General features: G+C 44.8%; 1 protein-coding gene across 2 annotated transcripts in view; it reads right to left on the minus strand.

Annotated features, from left to right (window-relative positions):
* Positions 1–27,944, minus strand: part of sdk2a (sidekick cell adhesion molecule 2a) — an 82,077-nt gene that overhangs the window by 9,645 nt on the left and 44,488 nt on the right. For both annotated transcript variants that reach the window (XM_076753435.1, XM_076753434.1), the window contains exons 2-37: positions 27,049–27,208; positions 25,308–25,414; positions 24,877–25,024; positions 22,468–22,601; positions 18,800–18,911; positions 18,175–18,365; positions 17,849–17,932; positions 17,543–17,737; positions 16,942–17,058; positions 16,505–16,672; positions 15,949–16,051; positions 14,977–15,153; positions 14,581–14,717; positions 13,716–13,863; positions 12,343–12,483; positions 11,795–11,976; positions 8,915–9,030; positions 8,486–8,681; positions 8,282–8,380; positions 8,000–8,191; positions 7,705–7,826; positions 7,459–7,568; positions 6,940–7,090; positions 5,251–5,488; positions 5,042–5,157; positions 4,760–4,949; positions 4,365–4,463; positions 3,983–4,177; positions 3,000–3,201; positions 2,781–2,884; positions 2,423–2,493; positions 2,201–2,336; positions 1,927–1,983; positions 1,366–1,467; positions 1,134–1,249; positions 820–1,006 (exon numbers count right to left, since the gene is read on the minus strand). In XM_076753435.1, coding sequence (XP_076609550.1) covers positions 820–1,006; positions 1,134–1,249; positions 1,366–1,467; positions 1,927–1,983; positions 2,201–2,336; positions 2,423–2,493; positions 2,781–2,884; positions 3,000–3,201; positions 3,983–4,177; positions 4,365–4,463; positions 4,760–4,949; positions 5,042–5,157; positions 5,251–5,488; positions 6,940–7,090; positions 7,459–7,568; positions 7,705–7,826; positions 8,000–8,191; positions 8,282–8,380; positions 8,486–8,681; positions 8,915–9,030; positions 11,795–11,976; positions 12,343–12,483; positions 13,716–13,863; positions 14,581–14,717; positions 14,977–15,153; positions 15,949–16,051; positions 16,505–16,672; positions 16,942–17,058; positions 17,543–17,737; positions 17,849–17,932; positions 18,175–18,365; positions 18,800–18,911; positions 22,468–22,601; positions 24,877–25,024; positions 25,308–25,414; positions 27,049–27,208 — 5,103 coding nt within the window. The remainder of the gene's footprint in view (positions 1–819; positions 1,007–1,133; positions 1,250–1,365; positions 1,468–1,926; positions 1,984–2,200; positions 2,337–2,422; positions 2,494–2,780; positions 2,885–2,999; positions 3,202–3,982; positions 4,178–4,364; positions 4,464–4,759; positions 4,950–5,041; positions 5,158–5,250; positions 5,489–6,939; positions 7,091–7,458; positions 7,569–7,704; positions 7,827–7,999; positions 8,192–8,281; positions 8,381–8,485; positions 8,682–8,914; positions 9,031–11,794; positions 11,977–12,342; positions 12,484–13,715; positions 13,864–14,580; positions 14,718–14,976; positions 15,154–15,948; positions 16,052–16,504; positions 16,673–16,941; positions 17,059–17,542; positions 17,738–17,848; positions 17,933–18,174; positions 18,366–18,799; positions 18,912–22,467; positions 22,602–24,876; positions 25,025–25,307; positions 25,415–27,048; positions 27,209–27,944) is intronic.

The following is a 27,944-nucleotide window of genomic DNA, read 5'->3' on the forward strand; positions in this document are numbered from 1 at the left end:
GTGTCAGGATTTCGCCACAATTCTGCATTAAATTCACAAAAGCTTGTGTTGGCTCACTTCCCAGTACCCTGTGGTGCAGAGAGCCAAAATTCCTGCCTGTGTTTTTAAGTTCTCAGCACTTTGTACCCCTCGCCAATGTCACAGCCTTCAAGGGGGCGGAAAAGACAAGAGAAATTTATACTGTAAACCATTTTTGTGCTGAAACCGCAGAGGAGGGACTCTCGCTAGCTGGTAAACACAGACGTCTTTGTGCAGTAGCGGCCAAAAAACTAATCTACATGTGTCCCCCGCACTCCGCATTCAGTGCTCTGCCGCTGTCATTAGGCTTCCACCCCCATGACTTGTCCTGGAGGAGGTGCTAAGAAGACTCTGATCTCTTATGTTGTATCCCATAGGACGGAGCTAAACTCTTGCGTGAAAGTGTTCTATTTCTTGGTGAACAGGAGCCGGTCTTACATTATTTGTCTTAAAGCTGCAGTACTTCAGCTCCAGATGGAGTTTGTGTAACACAGTGACTCGAGATGAAAGCACACTCATCATCTATTCTTCAGCTTCTGTGACTGCAGAGAGGACTAACCTTGAGATACTGCTCTACACAAGCACTTGAGGACCATAAACAATGCAGTAAAATGAAAAGAATTGTGCAGATAACAGAGGGAGACACATAAAGACAAGACAGAGGGGCATAAACAAATGCAGAAACTAAGACTGTTAGTGCTAAGTGGTGTTGGCAGGTGGTCTTAGCTGCAAATGAATGCCACTGGTGTTCAGAACATCAATGCAATCTCCTCCACCGCATCTGGTTTAACTGTAACTCACCTGCTTGCTGAGTGCGCCCTCTAGTGGGCACGGAGCGGGGCCCATCCCCTGCAGCGTTGAAGGCTGCTACACTGATCATGTAGGTGGTATAGCCTGTCAGGTTCTTCAGCTTCACCCCGAGCTCCGGCAGGAACAGAGTACGCAGACGCTCCGTCTCATTCTGGAGCTGAAACTCCCAGAAATAGATCTATAAACAGAATAAAAAAATCCAGGGTGCAGAATTAATATGTTTTTCAATGAAAATATAAGAGAGCCATGATGTAATCTTGGCTGATATGCAGCAATGCAGGAAAAAAAAGACACATTATTGATACCTTGTAACCCTGTATATCCCCATTCTGAGCATCCAGAGGAGGAGGGTCCCATGTGACATCCAGCTGTGTGGCTGTTGAGGACTGGACCACCACACTTTGGGGAGGGGATGTTGGGACTAGAGTGGAGGCAGAGTGTGAACAAGAATATTTTTCATGTTTCATGTGACTTGCTAAACAAGATTAAGGGTACGAGGACCAAGACACACGCGGCACAGTGAGAGAAGAAACATACCCGCCTCTCCAACAAACACTTCCTGTGGTGCACTGCTGGGACCCTCCCCCACAGCGTTGTACACACTGAGACGGATCTCGTAGCGTTTGTGTTTACTCAAATCTGCAAGGAGAGAACCCATAGCAGCATTACAATAGAACAGTTAAGATAAAAGAGCAAAAAGAAGTTACTCCAGAGAGACCACACAGTCATAGAGATGCCGGTGGCAAGACAACATCACAAATTGAACAAAAAGACAGAAGGGTGGAATTATAAGGCAAACTGATGAAAAGATGGGGTTGTTGTGGGGACATGGGGAAGATTTGTGAGTGATTAAAAAGAAAGAAAACACACTGAAATAATGACAGGGCAGCTCAGAGAGATTAAAGTCATATACACATCATAAGAGCGAGCGACAGCCCCTCAGCGGATACAGCTGGGAGTGTGGGAGGATGGTGCAATGTGCACTTGCTGTAAATTATCATACAAATGGCGTAATTTGTGGAAGTACAATACAACAGATGACACGCAAACAGATGGAGAGTGAGGGAAGGGAGACATAAAAGGAGATGTAAGACTTACTATCCAGTTCGTATTGGGTGAGCGAGGATTCACTTAAGTTCCTGACGCTGTAAGGAGCTGGAGTTCGGGTAGAGGATGGGCAGGGTTGGGAACACAAGGGTGGCGCACAGGGTCGGGAAAGAGGTGCGGCAATATTAGCTAACTTATCTGTCTATTTTGCAAAATACACTGCGAGCCTTGCTGATAGCATCAAAGCAATGATTGGTCGGAAAAAGCAGCATTTTCTGCATATCGCCAGTAGTTGATGGGTAAGCTGTAAAAAAAATTAACTCACCAGTGAGATCAGCCCAGTTAGCAGAGGGACTGTTAACCGTGCGAACACTGAAGCTACGTAGCCGGTCGTAGTGTAACTCGCGGTACCTGACCCTGAACCCCAACAGGACTCCATTTATATGATCCTCAGAGGGAGGCTATGAAGAGAAGATGTCTGCTTAATGCCCAATATTGAACCAACTTTCACTTCATTTTTCCATTCAAAAGCAGTCCAACAGCATACCTGCCAACGGACCATCACAGACGTGGTGGTGTGAGGTGTAACAGATAGAATTGTTGGGGCTTTGTCTGGGGCTAGAGAAGATAAGGGAAAAAAAGAAGTTTGGTATAAGCAAACCAACACAGCTGAAGAGAGCGATACATAATTCAAACAGTCTGGCAGCAAACAGCTTGAGAGCAAACACGCGCACTGTTGACGTAAAGTATGCACCGTGAAAATCCAAAGTTAAAACATTGATGTAAAGGCATGTTCACACAAGTACAAAAGTGTTCCGGCACAACTCAACAGAAAAGCAGCAGATTATGACTGGGAGCTGCACGCTGGCATGTTTGGTCTAATTACATCAGTCACAAGCTCTTACCATCCTGCAGTGTGGTGATGGCCTCACTCTCCTGGCTGTATTCACTGTCCCCAATGTCATTAGTGGCTTTTACACGGAACTGATAAGAAGTGAAGGGCTTTAACCTTAAAAGAGAAAGAAAAAAGCAGTGTGCACGTCACGCACAGCATGTTCTGCCCTACTCCTTTATTTTCTGACCGTGTGAATAATAAAAACTGCTGACACAAGCTTCGCTTTTACCTGTCCACGATGTAGGAGTGTGTCTCGTGGCTGACCGACGCAGAGTGGACAGTCCAGTTGCTGTCTGGAAGCTCTCTGTACTGGACTGTGTAGTAACGAACCGGGGACAGGCCGTCGCTGCCTGGTTCCCATGACAACAGCACTCTACGAGCCTGGACTTCCTCTTGAGGGACCACGGGCCGGCTCGTGGGTTGCGGTCGGGCTGGTGGGCACACACACGCGGTCAAACTCAATATTTAAAGGTGATTCATTTAGAGGCACAGCGAACCACCAGCAGCATCGCATGCCTACATGTGACGCTGCAGCAGCTCATGACTGGCGTATCTGACTACCTGCTGGAGGATGAGTGGTGGAGCAAATATTTTATCACATCATGCATTTAACGTGTTATTGGCGTTGTTTGGGTATATGAACGAACAGCTACCGCTAATAGTTGGATTAGTGGCTCTAATTAGCCAGCGAGTTTAGCCATCTTCAGTCTCGCTCGCTAATAGGCATAGAGGTAGACAGTAATTACGTGCCATGATGACAACATAATTACAACGTAATCTGTCGAGTTACAGCAGTGACAGCAATCTGCAAGACAACAGCAACACCAGCTGATTATTTTTTGTGTCCAGACACGAGAATTTAGTGGAGCCTCCCGAGCTTCAGACACAGATTACACAGTGTCAGCCTGGTTGCTGTCTTTTTATACAAAGTCCTGACCTCACCTGTGTGCTGTTATTGGCTGGGGGCTACACAACCACTGCCCAAAGGTTGCACCCCAGAAGCCTCCTAAACGCAACAAGATAGTAAGAACATGCAGGCAGAGGCCAGGGTCCCTGCAGATAAATACACCGCCACGCACTTCCAGCGGGTTGTAAGCGATGGTTGAAAAGGATTAATTTTGTAAGAGTCTGTATATATATATATATATTTTTTTTTTTCCTGCATTGTATACCCTTAAATAATACACTTTACCTGCAGCATTGTACACTTACCTCTCTTTTCTGTTGTGACAACCAAAGCCTCAGCAGCCTCCCCCCATCCCTTTCGTGTTTGAGCAGTCAGGCGAAATACATAAACCAGTTCTGGTTTCAGTCCAGTCGCTGTGTACTGTCGCGCGCTGGGGCTCAGCACGTCCACGGTGGCGGCATTGCTGTTTGAAGAGTTTCTTCGGTATGTGATCTGATAGGCTAAGAAGGCGAATGCTTATCAGTATAAAGCCATGCATAAAAAAGAGCGAGAGCAAAGAGAATGATTCGGCTGCACTGCAAAAATCAAACCACAGAATACGAAGACGTTTGAAGGACAAAAGCAGAATACTTTGTCTCATGACAATACTGAAGTTCATCGATGAAAGTCTGCGGAATGTAAACTGACCCAGGATTATGCCATTGGGTTGTGCAGGAGGTTGCCAGATGAGCCTGACTGATGTGGTTCTGACTTCTGGGAAGAGGATGCCAACTGGAGGGCCTGGGACTATCACACAGAAAAAGAGTAATAATAATAAGAGTATGACATGTGGCAGAAATCCAGGGATAAAAACTGAATCAAGAAAATATATCCATCTTAAAGGACCAGCATTTAGTATTAAGGAGAAAATGGTATTTAGAGTAATATTTCTACTTATGTTATAATTCACCTGAAACTAAGAATCTTTGTGTTTTTGCTATCTTGATACAAAATGATGAAGGGAAATGATCCCAGCACATTGAAAAATACAAATTCAAAGATAACAACCAGATTAAATAGGCTGGTAGGATGCATATGTTTACCATCATCCAGGGTCCTCTCCAGAATGGGTGGTGAGCTGCTCCGTCCGTCTCCTATACGTGTGAAGGCCAGGACCTGGATCTCATACAGGACGTACTTGCCAAGACCACTCAGCTGGACACTGTGGCTGGTGTTGCCTTCCACTGCCCAGAAGTTGGGAGCCGTGTCTGAATCCTTCTCTTTATACACGACCTGAAATACACAGATGATGATCTTCATACATATATTCTGAAATAGACCTCAGATGAATGGTATAATGTGGAGGTTGACTGTTCACTGCTGACCTTGTACCCTAGGATGAGTCCATTGCGATCCGTCTCTGGGACTTCCCCCCAGCGCACCAGGATACTGCTGGAGGTGGTGGCAAAAGCTGACACGTTGGTGGGACCACTTGAGGGTACTAGAGTGAGAGGATGGATCTTAGTACACTTCAAACACACCTGCATGATTAAGCATGTGTTTGGCATGTGGAAGCACGTATTTCCGTCCTCACCAGACTCCCTGGTCCTGCCGTGGACTGGCTGACTCCAGGGCCCAGAGCCAATCCCATTGATGGCCTGAATTCTGACCTCATACTCGGTCCACTCCTCCAGGTCCTCGATCGTGAACTCCCTCTCCAGCCGGTCCATGATGGCATGAGAGAGAACTCCCCCTTTATACCCGGCTTTGGAGTACTGCACCCGGTAGCCAACAAGATCTGGATTCCCATTGTACTCCCACTCTGGAAGAGGCTGTGAGGATTTTTTTGGTTGTTTTTATTCCCCCAGTTCAAGCAAGATCAATATAAATGACATCATAACTGAGTGCATAATGAAGCTGTAAGCCATGAGAGGTCGTACTTTACAGTGATTTTATAACAGCTAAGAGGGGCTATCAGGAGCGACGAGAGGCAATATGGGAAGAGAAGCTAAACCCTCTCAGCATTTAGCACTGCACTGAGTGGTTTTAATAAAATGTGGCAATACTCCATTGTTTTGAAATAATAGCACATTCACTAAATCTGCTCAATCAATAATATAATCCAAATCTGTAAATATTTTTACTTGAGCAGGCAGCAGAGTTCTTGAAAGGCCATTAAAAACGTAGTTGCTCTAAGTGCAGGTTTGAGCAGCACATTAATACTGAAATAAACTGTTGTGCAAAGGTGTGTTTTGAGGATGTTTGCGAGCACTGTAAAAGTCACTCAGCCAGCAGAAATCTGTTTATGCAGTATATTGTACACCGACACTTGCAGAGAAGAAGAAGGTGCTAGTCCTCTTGAAATTAATGTGATCTTGACTCAGACTAACACTTCCGTGTCACGGCCATGAAGTGGACCACAAAATTTTACTACAGTTTAACATCCAGCTCTTGAAAAGAGGCGCAATCATCGAGCTATGTCATTAAATTGTAGAGCCATATCACACAGCTGACACCCGTCTGCAGTTTAATCCAGGTAACATGCACTCTTTATAATCCTGCAGGAGCTGCAGGAGCATCTCGACTCTGTCTCTCACTGTCTGGCACTGCTCAGGCTCTGGCACAGTGGTGATAATGGACAGATGTAGCAAAGAATACATTGGCCAAACGCTGATGCAGGGAGCAGCAGCAATCAAGGACAGAGTACGTCCAGCTTTCCAAAGCATTATCAGTGCCATCACCTGTATTCATCACATAACAGCTACAAGAGCACAAGACAATAGCACAGAAAAATGAAAAGGCAACATTTCACGGATGAAAAAACAGCGCACAATGAAGACATAAGGAGAGATAAAGAGCGGTGCTTGTGAGTCAGCTGAGTTGAAGGTAACTGCCAATGGAGAAAGTCATCACTTAATGTCAAACTTTTTAATATATGAAAAATTGGATTTTGATGGGCAAAATGGAATTGCCTAAATCTGATTTAACAAAGCTTATCTTGAAAATGTTGTATCCAACTAATATTCCAAGGGCATTTGGCCAATTCAGGACCAACATGATTTTCCTCCATAGCAATGAGAAGGACAGAAAAGAACACAGACAGCAATTTCTAATAGCTTATATGCATGCAAAGGCATCTACAGCACAGAAACTTTCAACAGTCCAAGTCTGAATAGGAACAACCCAGACATGCATATCCAAATCTGATAATAATCTTAAAAAACTCCACTAACTTCATACACACTGAGTCAGGCCTGATGTGCAATGAGTCACGACAACTTACCACCCAGCGCAGCCACAGGCTGGTCTCACTGGCTGTGCGCAGGGTGACATTGGCGGGGGAGATGTCTGGAGGGGCCTGCAGGGTCTCGATCTTCCTGGAGGGCTGACTGGGAGGACTGGTACCCACAATGTTTACCTGACGCATTCGGAACCTGTGGCAAAGGAAACCAGCTGGGTTTAATCACGGTGATGGGGGGAAAGGATTAGATTAGATTACTTTAGATTAGATTAGATGAAACTTTAATGACGCCCGAAAGGAAACTAGGTCATTGTAGCAGCAGAGAATAGGATCTATTTACGAGTAGAGAACTAAAGAAAATAATTCTGGATTACAGTAAATTGATTGAATTCATCAAGATAAAGGATAATCAGTGACACATCTATAATTTATCAGATCTTCCAACAACATTTTCACAATGTGCTTTTTATAAGGCAGGTGTGCAAGAATTTGTCTTTTCATGTAAATACACTTCACATAAAGCAGCTGTATCAGTGTGCACGTCTGTGTGTGCGTGCTCACCTGTAGAATGTATAGGGGTTCAGGTCCAGAACCTCCAGTGATCTGGCATCAGGTTCATTGGACAGCTGATGAACATTCAGCCACTCTTCATTCTCTCCTATTATACCAATCTGAAATGCACAGAGAGAATGGGGTGCGATCAGCAGCTAAACCAATCAAAGAAATTAAATGGTATTCTAAAATGTGTGCACCAATGCTACGACAAAACAAACAAAACCCCCCCCTACAATGTTCACACCATCTTACCTGGGCTTCAACCAGCCAACGGGAAATGGAGGTCTTGCCATCGTAGCCAGGTTTGAACTGCAGAGTGACGGAGCGAGGGCCGATGTTGGAGATGGCTAAATTGGTTGGAGGACCAGGCAACTCTGCGGGAAACGATGAAGGAAAGGTTAAAAAAAACATTCCACATTATCACAGCCTTGAGAATCAGTCGAGCCACAGTAAGAGGAATGACTCCTTTTAAAATAGCTGTAACCCTTTCAATGGACACTTCAAGCACTTCTACATTCTCAATTTAAAGTCCAATAGTTCACCTGACCTGGTGGTACACCAGAGGAAATAGTAGAGGCGGACAGCTGACCCTGGCCCTTGGAAGTCATGGCTGCTACCTGGATGGTGTAAGTGGTGAGGGCAGTGAGCCCTGTCACCTTGTACTCCTGTGTTAAGTTGGGCAAATAATGGGTCACCCGAGTATTGGTCCTGTTGAACTCCTCCCAGGAGATACGATAGCCTGGAGGAAGTAGTGAAAAGTGTTAAGGACAGGAAACACATCTTGGCGACACATAAATTGAGAGGAGACATGTGAACATTACATAGTTACCTGTGAGAACACCATTTTTCTCCTGTGGCTCCTTCCAGCTGACTTTTAGTGAGGTGTCCAAGATGTCAGTGAAGCTAAGGTGTCCTACAGCACCAGGAGCTATAAAAAAATAATAATAAAAAAAAAAAAACAGGTAGTACATGAGCAAAACAACCGCCTGACTTCTAATTATCAGCTTATAATATCCTGACTGGGAGCACTCACTATCCTCATGGGTGCGTAAGCGCTGAGGCGGGCTGCGTGGGCCGTCTCCAGGGGTAGTGAAGCACAGTACTGATGTGTAATATTCTGTGAACCTTTTCAGGCCAGAGATGTAACCGACATGAACGCTGTCCTGGAAGTTCGGACGCACCGTGACCACAGTGACCTCGTTCGCACGACCGGGCTCCCATGCCAACAGCTGGAAATGATGACGCAAAAGGGAACGAGCACACAGCTGGCAGCGTGAAGACTTTTTTTAAAGTTAAATAAACAGTCAAATAAAAACTGCTCACGTTTATTAAATTTATGATCCACTGAGAAATTTAGGCGTTCAGTGCAATCAATGTGACAGCTTAATGAGACTTTGCAGACAGGGTGCTGGTCTGCCTCTGACCACTAGAGTGCACTAGTTGACAGAAAGGGGCCGCTCACCTTATATCCCTGGTTGATTCCATTGATAAACTGCGGGCTCGGGGCACTCCAGGTAAAACGCACCGTGGTGGAGTTGACAGCCTCAGCTTGTACATTTCCTGGTGGCACAGTGGGCACTGATCCAGAGGAAGGAGAGAAGACAGAGACAGAGAGGGGGAGAGAGATAGAGAAAGAGGGAGGAAAAAAGAGAGAGTCGTGATGAGATAGGGGAGGGAAAAACTTGAAAATGTACAACAGGCACTTTCAGACAGGCCTCGTGTACAGCGTGAGAAAAAGGCTGAAGATTTTTTTTTTTCTGCTCATTTGGGGAGGTAAGAACATGCCAATCAAACCGGGTGTGAGAGCGGTTGCCTCAGGCAGCTTCCAGGTGAACCCTGCAGCAGTTTGTTTGATGTGAGCATGCGATTCTGATGCAACACCGGAAAACGGTCGGGGAGTCACACATTAATGAAGCTGATTGGCCGGTATTGGTCCTCATATCCCCACGCTATCCTCCATGCTCTTTGAATGCATTTGAATGCACATCATGATCTGTTCATGTGCCTTTAATGGAGTGGGTGACGGAAATTGTTCCAATTAAACAACGCGAACGCCTCGTTCACTGTCATTATTCACTGACAGTGACTTGGATGATGAAATTATTATTTATTATCTGCAAGGGAAGTAGCATGGAAATATGGTGGCCATGTTTGCCATATCTTGTGTGTTTCAAAGTTTCGCTAATTAAGCACAACAATCTTTCTTTACAAATGCAGTACATTTGATTACCAGCAAATGCATCTGAGTCTAATTTGGTGGCGCTCATTAATTGATAGATTGATCGGGCATCACAGAAAGTAAGGCGAAGTTTCAAAGGTTTCAACGATAATGTGTGCCAGGTAGAAGGCGTAATTTCTGAAGCGTTTGAAATTCTTTGTAATCATCCAGCCAAAAGAAACTGACTGATATGGAAGCCATCTTTTTACACAAGCACACACGCACACACCTGCTCAGTGCTAATGATATAAATCATCTGGAGAAAATACTGTTACACACTAGCAACACACAGACCCACTGGTTCAGGTAAGGATAACAAATACTTTATGCTCCGCAACATATCTGTATTTTTTACTTTTTTTTTTGTCTCTGCAAAGTATTTCAGGTTTTCTCATTACAAAAGCTATATAAATAAATGAACTTAAGAGCGTAAGAGGCTCATATACAACCTGTACAATCTAATGAAATCAAAATATCTGCTGATTCACCCTCTCTAATAACTGCATCGGATCAGGGAGTGGAACAGAATAGGAAATAGAAACACTCCCAATTTTCTTACGAGTGCTCTTGAGAATATTTAGCTTGCCTGGTGTAGAGGATCTCTGTTCATGGAGTGGATTTAACATGACAGGGATTCAGAGATATGTGAGTGTGTTAAGCCGTTCAAAGCTTTATATACAAGTTAAAGGAATTTAAAATCAAACTGGGAGCCAGTGCAGCATATCTAAACCTGGAGAGATATCCTCTTTCTTGTGTTTGTTAAAGTCTAGCAGCAGCAATTTGAGCGCACTGTAATCTATGAATTGACTTTTTAGGAAAGCCAGTAAAGAGAGTGTTATTCAGGATTGCTAGCTATAGCTTACTTGAGCTATATTTCCGGACAACAAGTCAGCACGTTAATGTAAGGTTTACGTTTACGTTGTTAAATCTTTGGATTTTTACCTCAGTTTGCTCTGGAGAGCCACATTCACAGTCTATGCATCCTCTCTTTGGCTTTGGTGCCAAAAATAATCTTCGATTTGACTTGGTATAATTTCACATCAGAAAGTGTCACTTTCATCCTCTGAAGATTTTCAATAGACAGGGAGAGAAGGAGCATAAGGTGTTGGAATCACTGGCCGTGACAGAAATATGTAGCTGTTTGACACCGGGGAAAGTTCACGATGTGTGTCCTAATTATACTACTCAGCATGTACAATGAGAAAGAAGTCAACCGAGGCAGCCTCCTTTGGCAGCACCGAAAGGTATGTCTGACACACATCGTCACCTGGTAATTTATGTGCAGAATCAATTGAACATGTGCGCAGAGAGATCGACCAACATCTCCAGGTGGTCATTATCAATATTTTTCTTTTTTGTGAAGTGGCGCAGGCACAAAAAAACCCCTCAGTTACAGCATGTGTTTTTACATCAGAATTCAACAGCGGAGATAAAAATCAGTAAATTAAATCATACAAAAATACAGTGAAAATCAATAGGATTAAAGTCAGCCTGAACAAGAACTGAAGTAAAAGCTTGGAGGGATTTTTTTAAAGGCTTTTGTGAAGCTACTGTATATTCTCATGTCTGCACACAATTTGCTCTACAATACTGCAGCACTTATTGAGAAATTACCTACATTAAACCTGACAAAAACAAATAAGCAGTGTAGAGAGGCAAATAGCACTTACGTAGCCATCTTAAATTCCTTTAAAAGCCCTGCTGCTGCTGCTGTCTGCAGTCTAGATGCTGACTTCTGATTGAGCTGAGGGTAAGTAGTTTTCCTAACAATGTGTGTGAATCACCTTTCCAAGGTTGGCAGAGGATTTAGGAAAAAGCTGTGCTGGGGAGAAAACATGGCCGTACAACTGTTAATTTGATCGTTAAAAACAGATGATTGGATCTGTCACAAGTTTTGCGCCGCAGGCTTAACATTATCCAGGGGACTAACATGATGAGGCTGCAGGTAATGAATGGAATTTGTAGAGCCAAATAAAGCCTTGTGCTTATAGCAACTAAGCTGCAGGAAATATGTTGAAATTCATAACGTGGCGCTTGCAGGCAATCCTTAACTTGAGCTCGGCTGCTCAGATCGCTGTTGGGAATGTACGGTATTTGATGTAAAGCCCTGTATGTTGGCCCCACCTCCTTGCAGTGTCCATTCAGTGACTTTGTGGCTGTAGGTGCCCCTGCCTGCTCCGTTATAGGCTGCCACCTCGATCTCATAGTTGGTCCAGATGATGAGGTCCTCCAGGAGCAGACTGTTCTGGTCTGGGTTGGTGATGTTTTTCATCTGACAATCAACTGGGAGCCCCGACAGACAGTACCTGGCAGCAAAGGGAGTAATTGATAGACAGAGGGAGGGAGAGACAGACCACACAGACGCACATAAATATAAATACATTAGAACACAGATCCAAAGAAGAAAGAGAGGGAGGGAGAGTCGTAATGGAAGAGAAGTCATGCAGAACAGTAATAGAACGGTTATAAAAAGAGAGGTGACAACAGATGAATGGAGAGGAAGGTATTTAATTGGCACCAATTATTCTATTGCGGCAGTGAGCAAGAATGAAGCGAAATGGAGAGGAAGAAAAGGCGCTGACATAACAGTTATTATCGCTTCTGAATGGCATTGGGCCAGACAGGCGCCTATCCCAGGGAAGAAATTAGGCAGGTTGTCATGGTCTTCTTACCTGATGATGTAGCCCTGGAGTGGACCATTCTGATGACTCTCCGGGGGTGGCTGCCACTGGATCATGATGGACTGATTGGTGCGGCCGCTCGCGATGACTGTCTGAGGGGGGGCACTGGGAGGCTCTTCGGGGAGAGTTAGCCTGAGAAAGGAAAAGAGGGGTGAAAAGAAGAGACAAAGAGTGAAACCATGCATTAATTATCGTGAGTTTCTGCATATTTCTATCCCATTTCATCATAGACATCAAATCATAATAAAGCCCGTTTTTTGTATTTTTTTCAGAACTCCATAAAGGAAACGAGTAAGTGTGGCTGCGTCTTTGTCCAAAGCATAATCTCTATAATACTGTCCGCAGAGGGACATCTAGCTATGGCACGACAAGGATCAAAGAGGCCTCGGTGAAAATGGAGCAGCACAATAGAGAGACAGCAAGAATGAGAGAAAGATATAAAAGAACAAGAAAGAGCGATCCAGGCAGACTTTTCCCTTAAGTCAATTTAAGATGACATCTTGATTTCTTCCCAGTGCACCGGAGCACTGCTCTGGAGGAGATGAAGCAGAGTGTTTAGGATCAAAGAGGTGTGCCCGAGAGATGCCTCAGAAAAGCCCTGCACTCTCTCTGACGCTCAGCCTCCCTCCTGCGGTGCGCTCTTGTCTGGGCACATTCACACAGGAATTCAGCTCGGTGAATGAGTGTGTGGTGCAAAAAGGTGCGTGATGGCTTTCAGTTTGAGGGAGTTCCTTGCTGCAGGTGTAATGGCGGGAAATGGGTTGCGTTGATGCGGACAAGGTCAGACAGCAGTGTGTTCAGGTGAATTGTGATGGGCTACGAATGTGTGCGCTTGTGAGTGTGTGTGCGCAGGGCGCGTGCGTGTGCTGTATAATTATGACTTGCTAGTCAAGAGAATTTACTTCAGATTTGAGTCAGAGTGAAGCTCTGCCTCTTTCAAGCCTCTCTGTATTTTACTCATGAAGTATGGCAAAGACAGTTAATAGGAGGGAGAGAGATGAAGCTGGGTCAGCGCACCCATCAAGTCTTCACAAAGCGCAATTTCAGCTCATTCACAGTTTTATCTTGAAAAAGGCCGGTCCTGAAGCGGGCTCATCTCTCACTCCCTCCCACAGGAGTGAAGACCAAAAAAAAAAAAAAAAAAAAAGAAAAGAAAAAGAAAAAAAGTGGACTTACAGGAAATAATCACAGGATTTTCTGTTGAACTGCCAAGACGAGGGGGAGGAACGGGCTGTTCCAGAGCTGTGAAAGCCCCCCGTAGTGCAACACCGTTCTCATGACCAGCGCATGCATGAAGTTACACAGACTAACAACAACATTTCTAATATTCAGTAGATGCAGAACAAGCTGAATGCAGCACCAACCGATCAGTCTCTTTGCTGAACTGGCCTCTGCCCACGTCGTTGACAGCACACAAGCGGAACTGGTACGAACGTGCTGGGATGAGGCCGCCAACAGTAACCCCGGTGGACTCCGGTTCAATGTTGGCCAGGAGCACTGTCCAAGGGGCATCTGGGATGGAGAAGAGTAAATAGACACAGCTGTGAGCAACAGCGTGTGAACGGTAAATGACCTTGTGAGAGCATTTACATTCTTGAGAAAGATCTCTTCAACACTTACAGACTCCAATTCAAGTTCAGTGTTATTCCTGACGATTATTGCACACCATTGCTTCATTTCAGTAATAAAATCGCAGCTGATAAAAAACAAGTCATTTATTTTGTATACACTCCCTCTAAATATCAGATTGAAATTCAATTATCCAAAAACCAGATCCCATCTGCATCCTCGGATTCATTTTCCTCTTAATGAGTTGTCATCTTCTCAGTTAGCCTGAGCTACAATGAGGAATGGCTGAACGATTTACTCTCTGCGGGTGAAAAGCGTTTCCCCTTCTTTGATTTTATCAAGCGAAAGGCAGATAAGAGCACTGGCCATCAACACAATTTGGTTCCCCTGATCATTCACAAGGAAGCGTGCAGGTGAGGCTATTGAGTTATACTGATTGCAGAAGGTAAGAGGGGACGCAACTGCCAATTTAAGGGACACAATGGAAATACAATATAATAGTTGGTGTAGCAAATGAGCACTTCCAGGGAGTATGAAGTAAGAACATTGCCTCTAAAATGACTAACAAGAAACAATAAAGGCATCAATTTTCTCAGCAACATGCTGTGTTAATGGTGGCGCTGGCGCATCGGTGATGGGGAACCGCACTGAACCACTCACTGTTTTCTGAGACCTCCAGGATGTAGCGGATCAGGGGGCTGTTGCCATCAAAGGCCTGGGCCCATGTGAGGTTGATGGCCCTCTTCTCTGTGGCGCTCAGTACTGCTACTGGGTTTTCTGGAGCGTGGGGCAGCTGCCTGCATGTACATTTGTGCGTGAGGGACAATGTGATAGATAGCGAAATAGAATCAGACAAGAGAGGCAGCAAATAACAGAATTAAACAGCCAAAGCGAGAGCCTTGCATTGTAAATATTAGAGGGTTTGATGGATTAGAGAGAAGAGCAGTGATAAACCACAACAGTGGAGAAAACACCCATCCATCACGTCCAGGTCTGACGTAAATATGGGAAAAAAAACAGACAGCAAGATAAGACAGGAGAGGCAAATATGCAGACCTGACTCTGAGGTGCGCATTACGGGAGTCATTGCCACCCACTGAGGTCACCCTGCAGGTGTATGTTCCAATGTCACCCGACCACGTCTGGGAGATGTGCAGGGTCCCGTCGGGATCCAGCCGCAGGCGGGGCGACGTGCTCACGTCAATCACCGCGCCGCTCTTCTCCCACACATACCTGGAGGTAATACGTACACGTGTGTGTCAGAGCCCGTACGCACTCGCGCACTTTAACACTCTGTATCTGCGTGTGTTGTGACAGTAAATCTGTTTGCTCTGTGTCAGTTCATACAGCAAAACACAGAAGGCGCTGACACCGATGAAAAGCCTCGTGAGGCTGATGGCCTGAAAGTGATTTGAATCTCAAAACCATCTCTCTCTGTCACACATACAGTGCATAACCTCTCCTCCGTGCATTTCTCTTCTTGTCACATACCCAACTGCACATATGGACGCCACCCTCCTTCACATACACGCGCACGCACTCGGAGCTCCTGTGATTAATTGCGACTGTTCGGGCTTTCCAGCTAATCTCCTCTGTGTTGCGTTTAATTAAAGGCGCTGTCTGAAGTTATTACTCTGTTTACATATTCATCTGTTTACCCCCCGATCTGATCAATGCCGTGGGCCCACAGGTGACAGGCACTCTAATCACTGGGCTCCACAGACATCATTTCACTCCCTCTGAGACAGATGCGTGAACACACAGTCTATCATGCTCAAGACTGTCTGAAGAGTGAGCGACTAATTCCTCAATCAGACTCTTGGAGTTTCAGAATCTTCCCATAGGAGGTCGTCTAAGGGTGGATAAACACTATAAGATCTCTTGCCGATTTCGTAAACTAATTAAGTGCGACAAGCTTGTTGTCAAGAATGGGGTTGCATCAAGAAATGGTTGTGATGTCTGACATTCATTACATTTGCAAAAATTGAGAAAACTCCAACATGTGTCGCAGGTGGATGTAATCATTACCTGATGGTGACACTTGGGTCATGCGTCACGCCACAGGTCATGACAGCCTTGGTCCCTTTGATGACACTCTGGTCTTGTGGAGGTTTAGTGATGCGGGTGCGTGCTGCGGACACACAGAGGATATTATTCTGTTTGAACAGCGGGTTGAGCAGAGCTCGCTCGTCTCATCTTTCGCTGAACGTGTGTCTGAAATGGGGTGAATCATAGAGTGTTTCCACTGGATGGAGTATTTTGCAAGGCTTTGAGGGAGCGGAAATGTGCATTTGTGATAATAAGTACACGTATGAGTCATTAGACTATAGTCAGAATATCTTGACAATGACCTCCAGGAACCAGGCTTACTGCATCTTCAAGTAAACAAGTCATGGATTAAAAAAAGAAGGCTTTTTTATTTTTATTTATTTATTTTTTCAGATATTTTCCAATGGTTTAGCTTGTACTTTGCAGTATCTTCCACATGTGCTGGACAGGGTAGAAAATGAAGGTGCAGGGTTTCCCAGACGATGCAAGCAGCATGAATGATATGCGGAGAGTATCCAGTTTCTGTTATGCTTACCCCAGACCACGAGGTCAGCTGAAGCTTCATCGATGCCCCTGGAGTTACTGGCCATGCAGGTGTAGGTACCAGCGTCAGACAGGTGGGAGGGACTGATTAGCAAGCTGCCCGACTCCAGCAGGGTGAACCTGGGCAGCTGGACCGAACCACTGGCCAAGACACGTTCACCTGCAGGGAAGGGCAGAAGTGATTGATGGTATGGGATAGAGGGGGGGAAAAAAAGGGGGAACGGGGAGAAAGAGAGATTAGGGTATTGGAAAAACGTCAGGGAAACAAACAGGAGGGAAAGCAACGAAACAAAAGTACAGAAGCAAAGCTTGTTTGGAGAAAATGTATATGCTCAGTCCTTTCCGTATCTCTCGTCTGACTTTAACAAATCCAAATGCGGCACAATGAACCCCCCCTCCCGCAGAAGCTCACGCTGTTAGCCCACGCACCTTTCTGCCAGGTGATGGCTGGCCGTGGGGCCCCTGAGGTCTCACAATGCAGAATGACTGACATGCCGTCAATCACGGCGCTGTCAGAGGGGCCAGCAGTGATGTTGGGAGCAATACCTGAGAGGGGCAGGGTCAGTCACACACACACACACAAACACACACAAACAGATGCAAACAAAATCAGGTGAGACAGAGGTGATAATGAGAGATATAAACAGCTTTCTCCCTAATAAAGCAGACGGCAGCTGAGAGCTTAATAGACTTGACAAAAGGGGCGGCTGTCAGGTCTCATTTTCAGGGACAGCTCTGAGAATCTGACAAGGCAAGCCTCCGTCTCTCTCCCCGCTCCTCCTGCACATTCTCTGATTCAAAAATAGCCAATAATTGCCCGAGCATCCAGGGTGACAAATCTGTCAGTGCGAAGAGATATATAGATAGATGGGTGTAGGAGGCAAGACAGAGAGAGGGAGAAAAGAGGATTAGAAAGGAGAACAGTGGAGCGGATTTAAGAATAAAAAAGGGAGGGAACAGAGAGGGGAAGATGAGCAGAATTAAGCAGCAGACGCGCAGATAGCTTTGGAAATTTTTCAAGGGGACATACTTGTAACAGCTAGGTAGGTGTTAGTCTGGATCTCTCCTGCGAGATTGCGGGCAAAGCACTGAAACATCCCTGTGTCATCTGGCAGGAGACCGTTGATCTGTAGACTGCCTCCTACCAACACCCTGTACCTGGGGATCTTTACCGGGCTGATGGGCACTGCATCTTTATACCAGACTATGTCTGGTTGCGGTGTGCCTGCAGAGGAAGGAGAGGATTAATTTTTCCCCTCTTGTCACCGTAACCCTCATGTTCTTTTGATTCTTTTTGCTCTTCCACACAGCACACAGAAAAACAAACAGCACAAACCTCGTGCCTGACAGGGGATATCCACCACCTTCTCCATCTCTGCGCTGATGTGACTCGGAGGCTCTTTGACAAACAGAGGATACTCTGTTTGAAAGAAGAGAAAGCATGAAACATGGCTCCATTAAAGTCTTTAAAAACAACTCACAAATCATTTGCGCTTTTTTTTTTTTTTTTTTTTTAATCTCCCAGATAACAACATCAGCTCCATTACTGAAGTATAAAATGGCAATAAAATGTTCTCTCAACATGGGGTTAGCAAGCTGATGCAATATTTGGATAATGTAGGCTCAGCTGCTGTGTGCGAGGTTAAGCTGTGGGTTATTTACCAAGAACATGTAGGAAGGCCCCGGCAGTGACTGAGGGGACGCTGCTGCTGCGGAGAGACGCCTCGCACTCGTAGTAGCCGCTATCGCTGACTGCAGGCAAACTGATGACCAATCTACGGCCGAAATCTCGGATCCCCGTATTGACCACTGCACCATCTTTCTTCCAAGTAATACTCATTTTGACGAGAGGTCTGGAGGAGAAAAAGATGAAAAGGAGAAAAAAGAGAGCAAGAGATAGGGAGTGTGGTTTTTAATACAGATTCATATTCTGTTTCAAGGTTACGGAGCATTGAGGGAGCAATGGGATACATCTGTCATTCTGATTAAGTCTTTGAATTGGAGATAATAGTCAAAATTCAGGGCTGGGATTGCGCAAGACAAGGAGAACAGAGTGAAGCCTTGAATCAAAGGGAAGAATGGAGGCGAGGTACAAAATGAGAGACGTACAAAATACTTTTCCATCATGTTCAAACAAAAGATTTCAAGATTCATTCAAATCATAAAATATCAGATGTGAAGGTGAGAGAAGGCGGACGTTTTTTTGATAATGTGTGCATGTCTGCCTATTTGTATTTGCATTTGTGCTTTTCCGAGGCGTCCGTGCGCGTACGTGTTAAAAATGTACCTTGCATTGGCAACGCACTCCATGATAGCCTCGTTTCTCCCCACGGTTACGCTGGTGTTCTTTGGGGGGACGATGATCGACGGGGCGATGGGGTCAGCAGGTCCTCCAACATCTATCACATACACAGAAACGCATAGAGGTGGGTAGAAAAACGTGGAAAAAAAAAATCTATAAACTATACGCAGCCCTCAGATTAAACCTGTGCATCTGCCTGATATGGCCAATTGGGTGTGACTGGATCCTGACATAGAGACTGACTGTCTGCCACTACCACCAGCAGCTAGCCAGCATGCTATCACCCAACTATTAACACCCCTGTCTTTACTTTAGATCCCTTTTCTAGTGCACACAGAGTTTCCTGAGCATGGTGTTAGCCCAGGTGTTAGAAGCCATTATGTAGCATAATTGAGACAAACACAAAAGGCGATTAAATGCAGCACCATCACTCACGGGTTTCACGGAGCCTCCAGCCAACCATCGATTCACTGCCCTCAATCAGTGATCTCTCTCTGAATCTGATCTCATTTTCCCCCACCTCCCTGGAGTACGGGTATGGACCTGTGTGCTTGTATGTGTTTGAGTGATTGCGCGCTTACGGTGTGTACTGTATGCACGCGTGTTTGAGATGGTGCAAGTTGTTGTCAAGGCTACCCGGGTTAATAGGGTGCCTAATCAAGTTTTTATTATCATTATTGCTATTCTGTGTTACCTCATTGTAAATCACAGCCTTTCAAGGCCCGTTTTTTTGTGAAATCTCAGCAGTGAAATGGCAACGCTTCCTCCACAAATACTGCCTGAATGTTGGAGTGGCCCACCTGATGGGTTATTGCTGTTTGGTTCTGCTCCCCATTTGATTGCTTCATTCAAGTCTCCAGCTCTTCAGCTGGAGAGTTTAAAACCATTATTTCACAATTTTAAAAAACCCAGTTTCATACAGAACGTTGAAAAAGTTGCTATAACAATACTTTTAAACAGTTTTGCCTGCGGAGCTAGATTTTTTTTGTGGGGCACGAATAGCATGAATACTTTTTTTATGTCATAAACACACAAAAGGCTGAGATTTACATTTTAAGATCAATGTAAAGCACAGCCTTGACTACAAATGTCCACAGCAGACAATAAGATGCTAAATGGGTTTAAAAGCAGCGTTTTTAGCTGATAATCTGGACACTATTAACTATGATTTTACCACTTCAAGCACAAACTCACATTTAGCTGCGGCTGACATTTTGCTGGAGCGTTTAAAGAATGCATTTAACGTTTTTAAATTACAGCATTTGAATTAACCTCAGAGCATACATTAACACAGATGCAACACATGATTCCTCATGGCACCAGAGAGTGTATTAAACAGGTAAAAGGTGAACCCTGAACCTGACACACTGAAACAGGCAAACGTTTTTTTTTTTTTTTTTTTTTTTTTTTTTTTAAAAGAGACATTGATTGATACTGTATGTAATAAGATTAAATTTTGCACGGCATATTCCATCATGGTGGTGCAATTATCATCATCTTGAGGGCATTATTGACATTATTATTAATTAGCATAGTGAAGATCAATCTGTCCATCTAGAACAGCTCGCTGTCAAGTCATCAGAGGAGTCAAAAAACTGAAAAAGATGAAATTAAACAGGTTGCAATGATTCGCCAAGCTCCTAAGGATTTACGAGGAAAAATCTAAATCACTGGGATCAGGAGTTATTGGCTGAAATGTACGGTTACAGGCATCTGACTGATCTGTGTAATATTTGTTGCCTAATTAATGGGTGAGATTATGTTGAAAGTTTGATCGGTGTGCGTTTCTGACCGCCTGACAGACTCAGTGAGAAGACGTTGATGTAGAGAGGAGAAGAAGAAGAAGTGATGGATGGAGAGGGAAGAAGAAGAACTCTATCAGCACTAATATTCCTGTTCTAAGATGAGGAGCACGAGATGAAGAGTAAGCAAAGTCCCTGCAGTCACTAATTGGAAGCAGTGCAAACAACAATAATGACAATAATCTATGAAGGGTTTATTAATTGTAACTGATGATGGGAGCTGTTAAAAAAATATGATAGTTGTTGCACTTTAATATCTATTTAATGAAATGTTTTCCAGTTTTGCGCAAATATCCAAACTAAATTGGTTTGTGGAATTAAACTCAACATTATAGAACGTTGTCTATGTTTGCCAGAGAAAAGTGGGAATCCATTTGACTTGTCAAATAACTCATTTTATTTTCTAGAAGACATGGTTGGCTTCTTGGCAGACACTAATTAATGTATTGCAGTGCATAAACACTCAGTGTTGAGAATACCTCAAGTGTGTAATCTCCTAATTAAATGGGCAAAGTAAACAACGTGATGACCTGCATAGCAAATTCAAGCTCCTAATGTCACCATATTGTTTGCGTTTCTCCAAAGACAATTGTAAGCCCAAGTCAACTGTTGTGAATTTCACACTCTGAAGAATAAAACAAAAGGCAAAATGTCCGCCCAGCTGGAGCATTAGCCAGTGTCAGTTTGCTTTTTACTATTAGACTCAGCTCTGTCTCATTTGTATGTTCCCTTTGGAGCGGCGCGCTCCCTCTCCTGCATATCTTTCCTGTCTTTTCTCCACAGACTTGCTAAAACGAACAAATGCAGCTCTAAAAAGCTTATTGACTTTCAGATGCGAAATGCAGTTGTGTGATCCACGAGGCCAGATTCAGTGATATTCCGCGATATCTGGTCCCCGCAGATTGCTGTGTCATGCGTATTGAATTGCAAACACTGTATTAATGATATGATGAGCAGATGCTGGAGCCAGCAGGACGCTGATGCCAAAGATGTGAAAACGTGAACGGGCTAAAATCCTCATAAGATAGTCCAAACCACACTCAGATAAATAATACAAATCATATGTGTTTTATCTTTTATCAAAGGTGGTTATGTGCAGCACACAGTATCATAAACATTGTCTTCACAGCCAGTTGGAAAATACACTTGGTGACGCCTTTAATTGGCCGCTCGTAGTGAGCAGAGAAACACTGACTTTGTTTCGATCAAAGTAAATAACGGCGAAAGGGACTAGCATGCAACCACGCTTGCACAGGCGACGCGGACCCTTATTTGAAGTGGTGAACATGCTTTGTTTGTAAGTGAGGCCGACCTTCTAATCTGATGTGTGTGCTTGCGTGGGTGTGTGTATGTTTGATCACTCCCCGCTCACTCAGTGTCATTTTCATAAATCTGCTTTTTGTGGGGAGCGATTAAACTGAAGGTCCACTTTATGGGCCCTTACTTCCAGCCAGTCAGAGAGGTGCTGCTGGAGCTCTACCTAAAACACATCTTATGAGCGTATAATTCACTGCTTGAGCCAGAGGTTAGAGGAGGACTGCAGAACAAGAGGACAACTATTGTGGTGAAGGTAATGGGTATGATTACGCCTGCTGGACAGATAGAAGAAATGGCAGAAGTGAGTGATATGATGAGGGGGCGCGCCGCTAGAGGGCGCTACCACTGCTTCTGCCAAGCCACCTGTTGTGTAGCTGCTGTGCTGATTGAATATGTGCATTCAAGTGTTGAGGAATATGGGGAATACAACCAGTTTTGCATTTGCAACAACCTGGTAACGCAATCTGCTGAATGCCCAAACAATCTGCTGCGAGGAAGTCTTACTTAAACGCGTGCAGATGCATGTGTACTTACTCTCCACTGTGAGCGTGATGGGCTGACTGGTTTTGTTCTCCCCATTCTTGTCATTGACCGCCTGGGCGTAGTAACGTCCCGCGTCAGGCGCCACAGTGGACAGGATGACCAGCGTGTTTTCCAGGGTGATGGCACTGTGCAAACATTCATGCAGACCACACTCACACGTTAGTTCAGCATACTTTTAAGGACACTGCATTGGCTTACACTGACTCCCGTGACACCCACTTAACCTCAACCTTCCCCTAATAAAGACACAAACAGCTTTAGGTAGTGTTGAATGTAGTTAAATCAAATTGGGGTCACCAATTTGGCTCCCAATTAATCATACATCCCCAGTCAACTGCTGTTGCATTTCAAGATTTGTCCCCCAACACACACCAAACCCTGCACACATGCGCACATTAACAAGCTCACAGACACACTCACATCATTAAAACCAGTGAGTAGTTGTTTCTCGCAGTCAATAAATCCTGAGGGTAAATTGACACACTAGCACACACACACACACACACACACACACATATAAATTATATCTGCAAAGAAGCACACAAAACCAATTTTTATGAGCTCTTCCTTCTAGAAGGTACCACAGTGTTTTAATGGAAATGGTCAGAATTTCATACCCTGTTCCTGCAGTATTTGGTACAAGTACAAAGTTTTCTTTCATTTTAATCGCCATATAGATACGTTAGGATAAGTCAGACTGATCTTGTGAAATACTGTCCTGGAAAAGAGCCTTAATATATCCAGACAAATAATTGGCCCCGCAACAGCTTTGTGCAACTAATAAACTTGTCTGCATATTTGAAGTATAGCTGTAAGATGAAAGCCACAGTCAAAGCTCATTGTTGTGCAACCTGCCCCATTATATAGAGATGAATAATTGCAACAGACAGATGCTAAAAGGATAAGCACATAAAGTCATTAATTTAGTATAAAATATTAGCCTGGCTCATCTATGAAGGTTCTTTTAGGCTTAAAATAGATTTTTGATTTCTCCCACATTAATTGCTTCTACAGTAATTATGACAAGCTACAGAGAACACAAGAAAAATGATGGTCAAGTGTAAAAAACTGCACATTAGCAAACGGCTTGAAAAATACCAATCTATTTCTTCCAAATCATTTCTGTAACTGCTGCATCTCAGCAGCCTTGAGAACGGCTAAATGCTGGTTTGAGAGGGCACCATTAAATGAGATCTGACGCTAAGCACGCGGCCAGATTAGACTCTTCGTGTCTGCTGGCATCTGTCTGATCGGGGAGGGATACACAGACACACTCCTGGACAATTAGGAGCCGTGGCTCTAACTGAGTCAACAGACACTTATACAAACACGCAAACACCAATATACACACGCGCCTGTGAATATCAATGTGGCCTGACGCAAAGCGAGCAAACAAGCAGTAAATGCAGAGTGTCCTGTCAGTGCCTCTCATTGTCACAGAGCAAAGCTTCACCGTTTCACTTGTGATAAGAGTCAGCGGCGCAGTAACCAGGCCTGGAATCGGTCGAATTTTTTTTTTTTCCAATTTCCGTCTGCTGCCAATTTCTGATGCGTTCTTGCAGGCCGGCAGGTGGAGGATGCACACAACAATCCATTCTTCAAGCGAGAGCATGCAACTCGAAAGTCTTCATGTCAGCTGCGACATGGTAGAACTCGCTGCTGAATAACAGATGAAGAGGTGGTTTCTGAGGAGTTGTGTACTGCCTTCCTATTTTTGTCTGTCTGGATGGCAAAATTAATCTCAGGTGATTACCTTCACAGTATTTCCTCAGGTAAATTGCATTTCTGAGCAGACGTGAAGCCAACATGGAAAAAAAAAAGCCTCCACACACACAAACACAGCAGAGCCCATACACATATACAGTCACCCACAGAACTCCCACTATGGACGTACAGCCTTACACAGATTTTTACCACATGCACGTAAGCCCACACACACACACACACACACACACACACACACACACACACACACACACACACACACACATAAATCCACCCAGGGGTGAGTGCTGTCAGTCAAACATATCATCAATTGAGGCCTTTTGTCCAATTTTGTCTAATTGGTTCCCCTGCTGCCTGCTCTATCTCTACCCTTCAATCATTCTGCCTGCAAAGTCAATAGGGGCGATATAATAACCCGCTTTATCACTCAGAAGTGATTCAATGATGAACACAGGGCCTGCGCCAAAATTCGTTCATCAACCACTCTGCTCAACTTGAGCATGGTGTGAGGAGGATTGGAGAAAATCTGCACGCAGTATTGAACTTCTCGGAGTGAAAGATATTCTGCTTCAGCAGCTCAGCCTTGGCCAGCAGCTCGGACGCGCGCAGAAACACACCAGTCGCAGGCGCTCTCCTCGCACCAAACAAGCCGAGCTGAGATGAAAGTCGACTTACATTCGGCTGCTGGAGGGAATCTTCCGCCCATCTCTGAACCAGGTGATCTGCGGCCTGGGGAAGCTGTGTATCCGTGGTGCGTGGATGAGAGCACCCTCACCTTGGGATACAGTTTGAGACCTCTCACCCTCCACAAAACCACCCATGTCTAGTCAAAATGAAGAAAAGCATGTAAGAGGGGAAGACAAAGAAAATTAAATATTAATACTAGAATGAAAAATGTTGCCAACACGTTGGAAACGCATGCCAGCGACAAAGAAGATGAAAAAGAAGAATTGTCATTATTACCACATTTAATACCTTTCAAAACCTAAGCTCCTTTACTCAGAGTGACTCATCCACATACCGTGCATGACAAGTCTTTAAGACAAACACTGTCTCCCCCTTAATCTGTAAGAACTGGGGATGTATAGAAAGAAACCCACACTTACAGGCAACCTGCACTTCAGTGCTGCACTGCATTATGGCACCCACTCGATTTCTCACAATGCAGCGGTAGTGGCCAGCGTGCGCTCGGTCCAGCGAGGGGATCAGGTACCTAATGGGCACACACACAACACAAAGTGCCATTAGTCATCATCAGCATGACAGACAGCGACATTTGTCATCTTGACGCTTTTATCCCCCACACTCAAGATGCTAAATTAATCAAGATGTTTCATTGGGCACCTGAAACACGGCTTAAATGGCGTTCCCCTTAGAGTAGCCAACAGAAGGGCCTTGAAGTGTGATTTGGTGCTGACGCAGTTCTGGATAGCAGGTTGTGAACTAAAGAAAGAAGTTATTTTATTGCGAACTGTGGAGCAAATAGCAAAGACAACAGACTCTGGCAGGACAAAACTTCATTGCTATCCTGCATCTTCAGTCAGTTGAGTGAAATCATATGAGCACCTCTCACATGTTTGTCCTGGGCAGCCACAGCTCTGGCTCTCCCCTGATGTGCATTCATGTTAAATGGTGTGTGTGAAATGCTAGCTATAGATAACCCTAAAGCCGAGTCCTCTTTAATTGGTTTGCTACAGCCACTTAGGAGTGTGGAGTCCGCCCCTGCCATGTTCCCCCTGCACTGCAATTCAGGGTGGGGGTGGGGGTGTAGGGGGGGTCTGATTAAATGGATTCCAGTTCTCCTCTTTGATCAGGGCTGGTGAAGAATAACAAGCAGAGGGCTGGCCTGTAAAGCCGACCCAGAGACTAAGCCACGTGAGAGCACAGCCAAATGCTGAGGAAAGACAGGGAAAGAAGAAGACGCCGAGGGGGAGAAGGGGAAGAATGTGAGAGAGGGTGTAAGACAGACGAGGAGGGGAAGGTGTGTACAGGGAGGAGGGGGGTGGGGGGTCGCCAGTGATAGCAATCAGACAATGCCACCTGAGAGTGTCTGTCCATGTCTAGGCGACCAGACAGACTGTGAGCGTGGAGCGCAGAAAACGGCGCTGGAATGAGATAGAAACTGACTTTCACTGTGGACTGCAACTGAGACCTGTGAGCTCACATGCAGGCGCACCAGCACACAAGCATACAGTACGTGTACAAATGGGCATCTTGATGCATACACACACATACACACACACACACACACACACACACACACACACACACACACACACAGAATGGCCTTGTTAGCACAGGCTGGGGCTTTCTCTTGCCACACTCTGTGCAGTTACTCGAACTGTTCAGCACTGTGGTTAGAGGCTGAAGTGTGTAATAGAAAGTGCCCAGTAGGAACTCCACAGTCAGTGAAACAGCATCTTATTGCTGACATAGCAAAGCCACCCACACTGTACGATCTGAATCTGAAAAATATGCATTGTGCCATTTTGTTGCAGCAATGATGGTTTCAGCAAACAGCACGAGGGAAAAGAAGAGTTATCTGCTAACACCATCTCTGAATGTTGAAAGCAGTGTTAGATATAAATCAGAATAAATCTGACAATCCCCTGAACACAAGATGTTATGTCTCAAGGGAGACATGCAGCCAAATCAGTCCTGAATAAATCCATAGAAATGAGTCTCCAATATGAATAAAAATGAGTGATTGAGCTATTAGTTACAATTAAATGCTGCTAAAATGTCCTCATGTAGTAAGCTAATTATAGTTGATGAATAATAATAATAATAATGAAAAAAAAAAAAGATAATAGAATCAGTTCTGGCAGGCAGGGTTGTGTTCCTCACCTGTATTCCAAGGAGAAACGTGTGAGCTCGGTACCGTTGTAGATCCACTTGAATTCCAGGGGCCAGCTGCCCTCCGCCATGCAGGTGAGGACCAGGCGGTTCCCCTCCAGGTGAACCTGGGTCTGAGGAGGCTCCATCTTAAAATAAGGTGGGACGTCATCTACTGGAAAGAGAGGAAGAAGGAAGGGGAAAAAAGTAAGGGCGATTATAAAAAGACAGGAGGAGATGGGAAAGAAAGAACGTGAAGCAGTGAGAGGGGGTAGTTGGTAAAAAGGCCAGTGATTCAGACGCCCTGTGGGCAGCCACACAACACAATTCCAGCAATTCACAGGAAATGAGGACTTCAGAACAAGCTATTTCCATTTTTCTTCTGCACTGATTGGGAACTTGAAGGTCAACAGAGAAGCCTGCCAAAAAGCATGTGGAATAAGTTGTTACTGCACAAGCAGCTTACTCTTTTATTTTATTTGAAATGCACTGGCAAAGAGGTAGAAGAGCAATTTGTGCAGCAGTGGAAGTGTAAATGAACACTTCCATACCTCTAGATCAGTAAAAGAGGATGGGGGAGAGAGACAGGGAGACGGAGAGAGGAGGGAAGGGGGAACAGACAGAAAGCAGATGGAGAAAAATCCAGTAGAGATTGTGCACAACAACAACAAAAAAGATCGCAGGCAAGTAGGAGGAAGAGAGAGGGTGGAACTAGGAAGCCATGGGGGGTGGGGGTGGTAGGGGCTGCTTTAGAAAACACAAAGTTTCCCAGCCTTAAACCCCCTTCTCTGACAGGATGAGTTATGCTCTGTGCCTCCCTTCATTTATCTTTATAGTTCCCTAATGCAGCCAGATTATACAGGCCCCATCCGCAACACTGCACACAGCGAGTGCAGCCCCAGAAAGCC

Source organism: Chaetodon auriga, chromosome 16 (assembly GCF_051107435.1).
Source record: "Chaetodon auriga isolate fChaAug3 chromosome 16, fChaAug3.hap1, whole genome shotgun sequence".
Lineage (NCBI taxonomy): Eukaryota > Metazoa > Chordata > Actinopteri > Chaetodontiformes > Chaetodontidae > Chaetodon > Chaetodon auriga.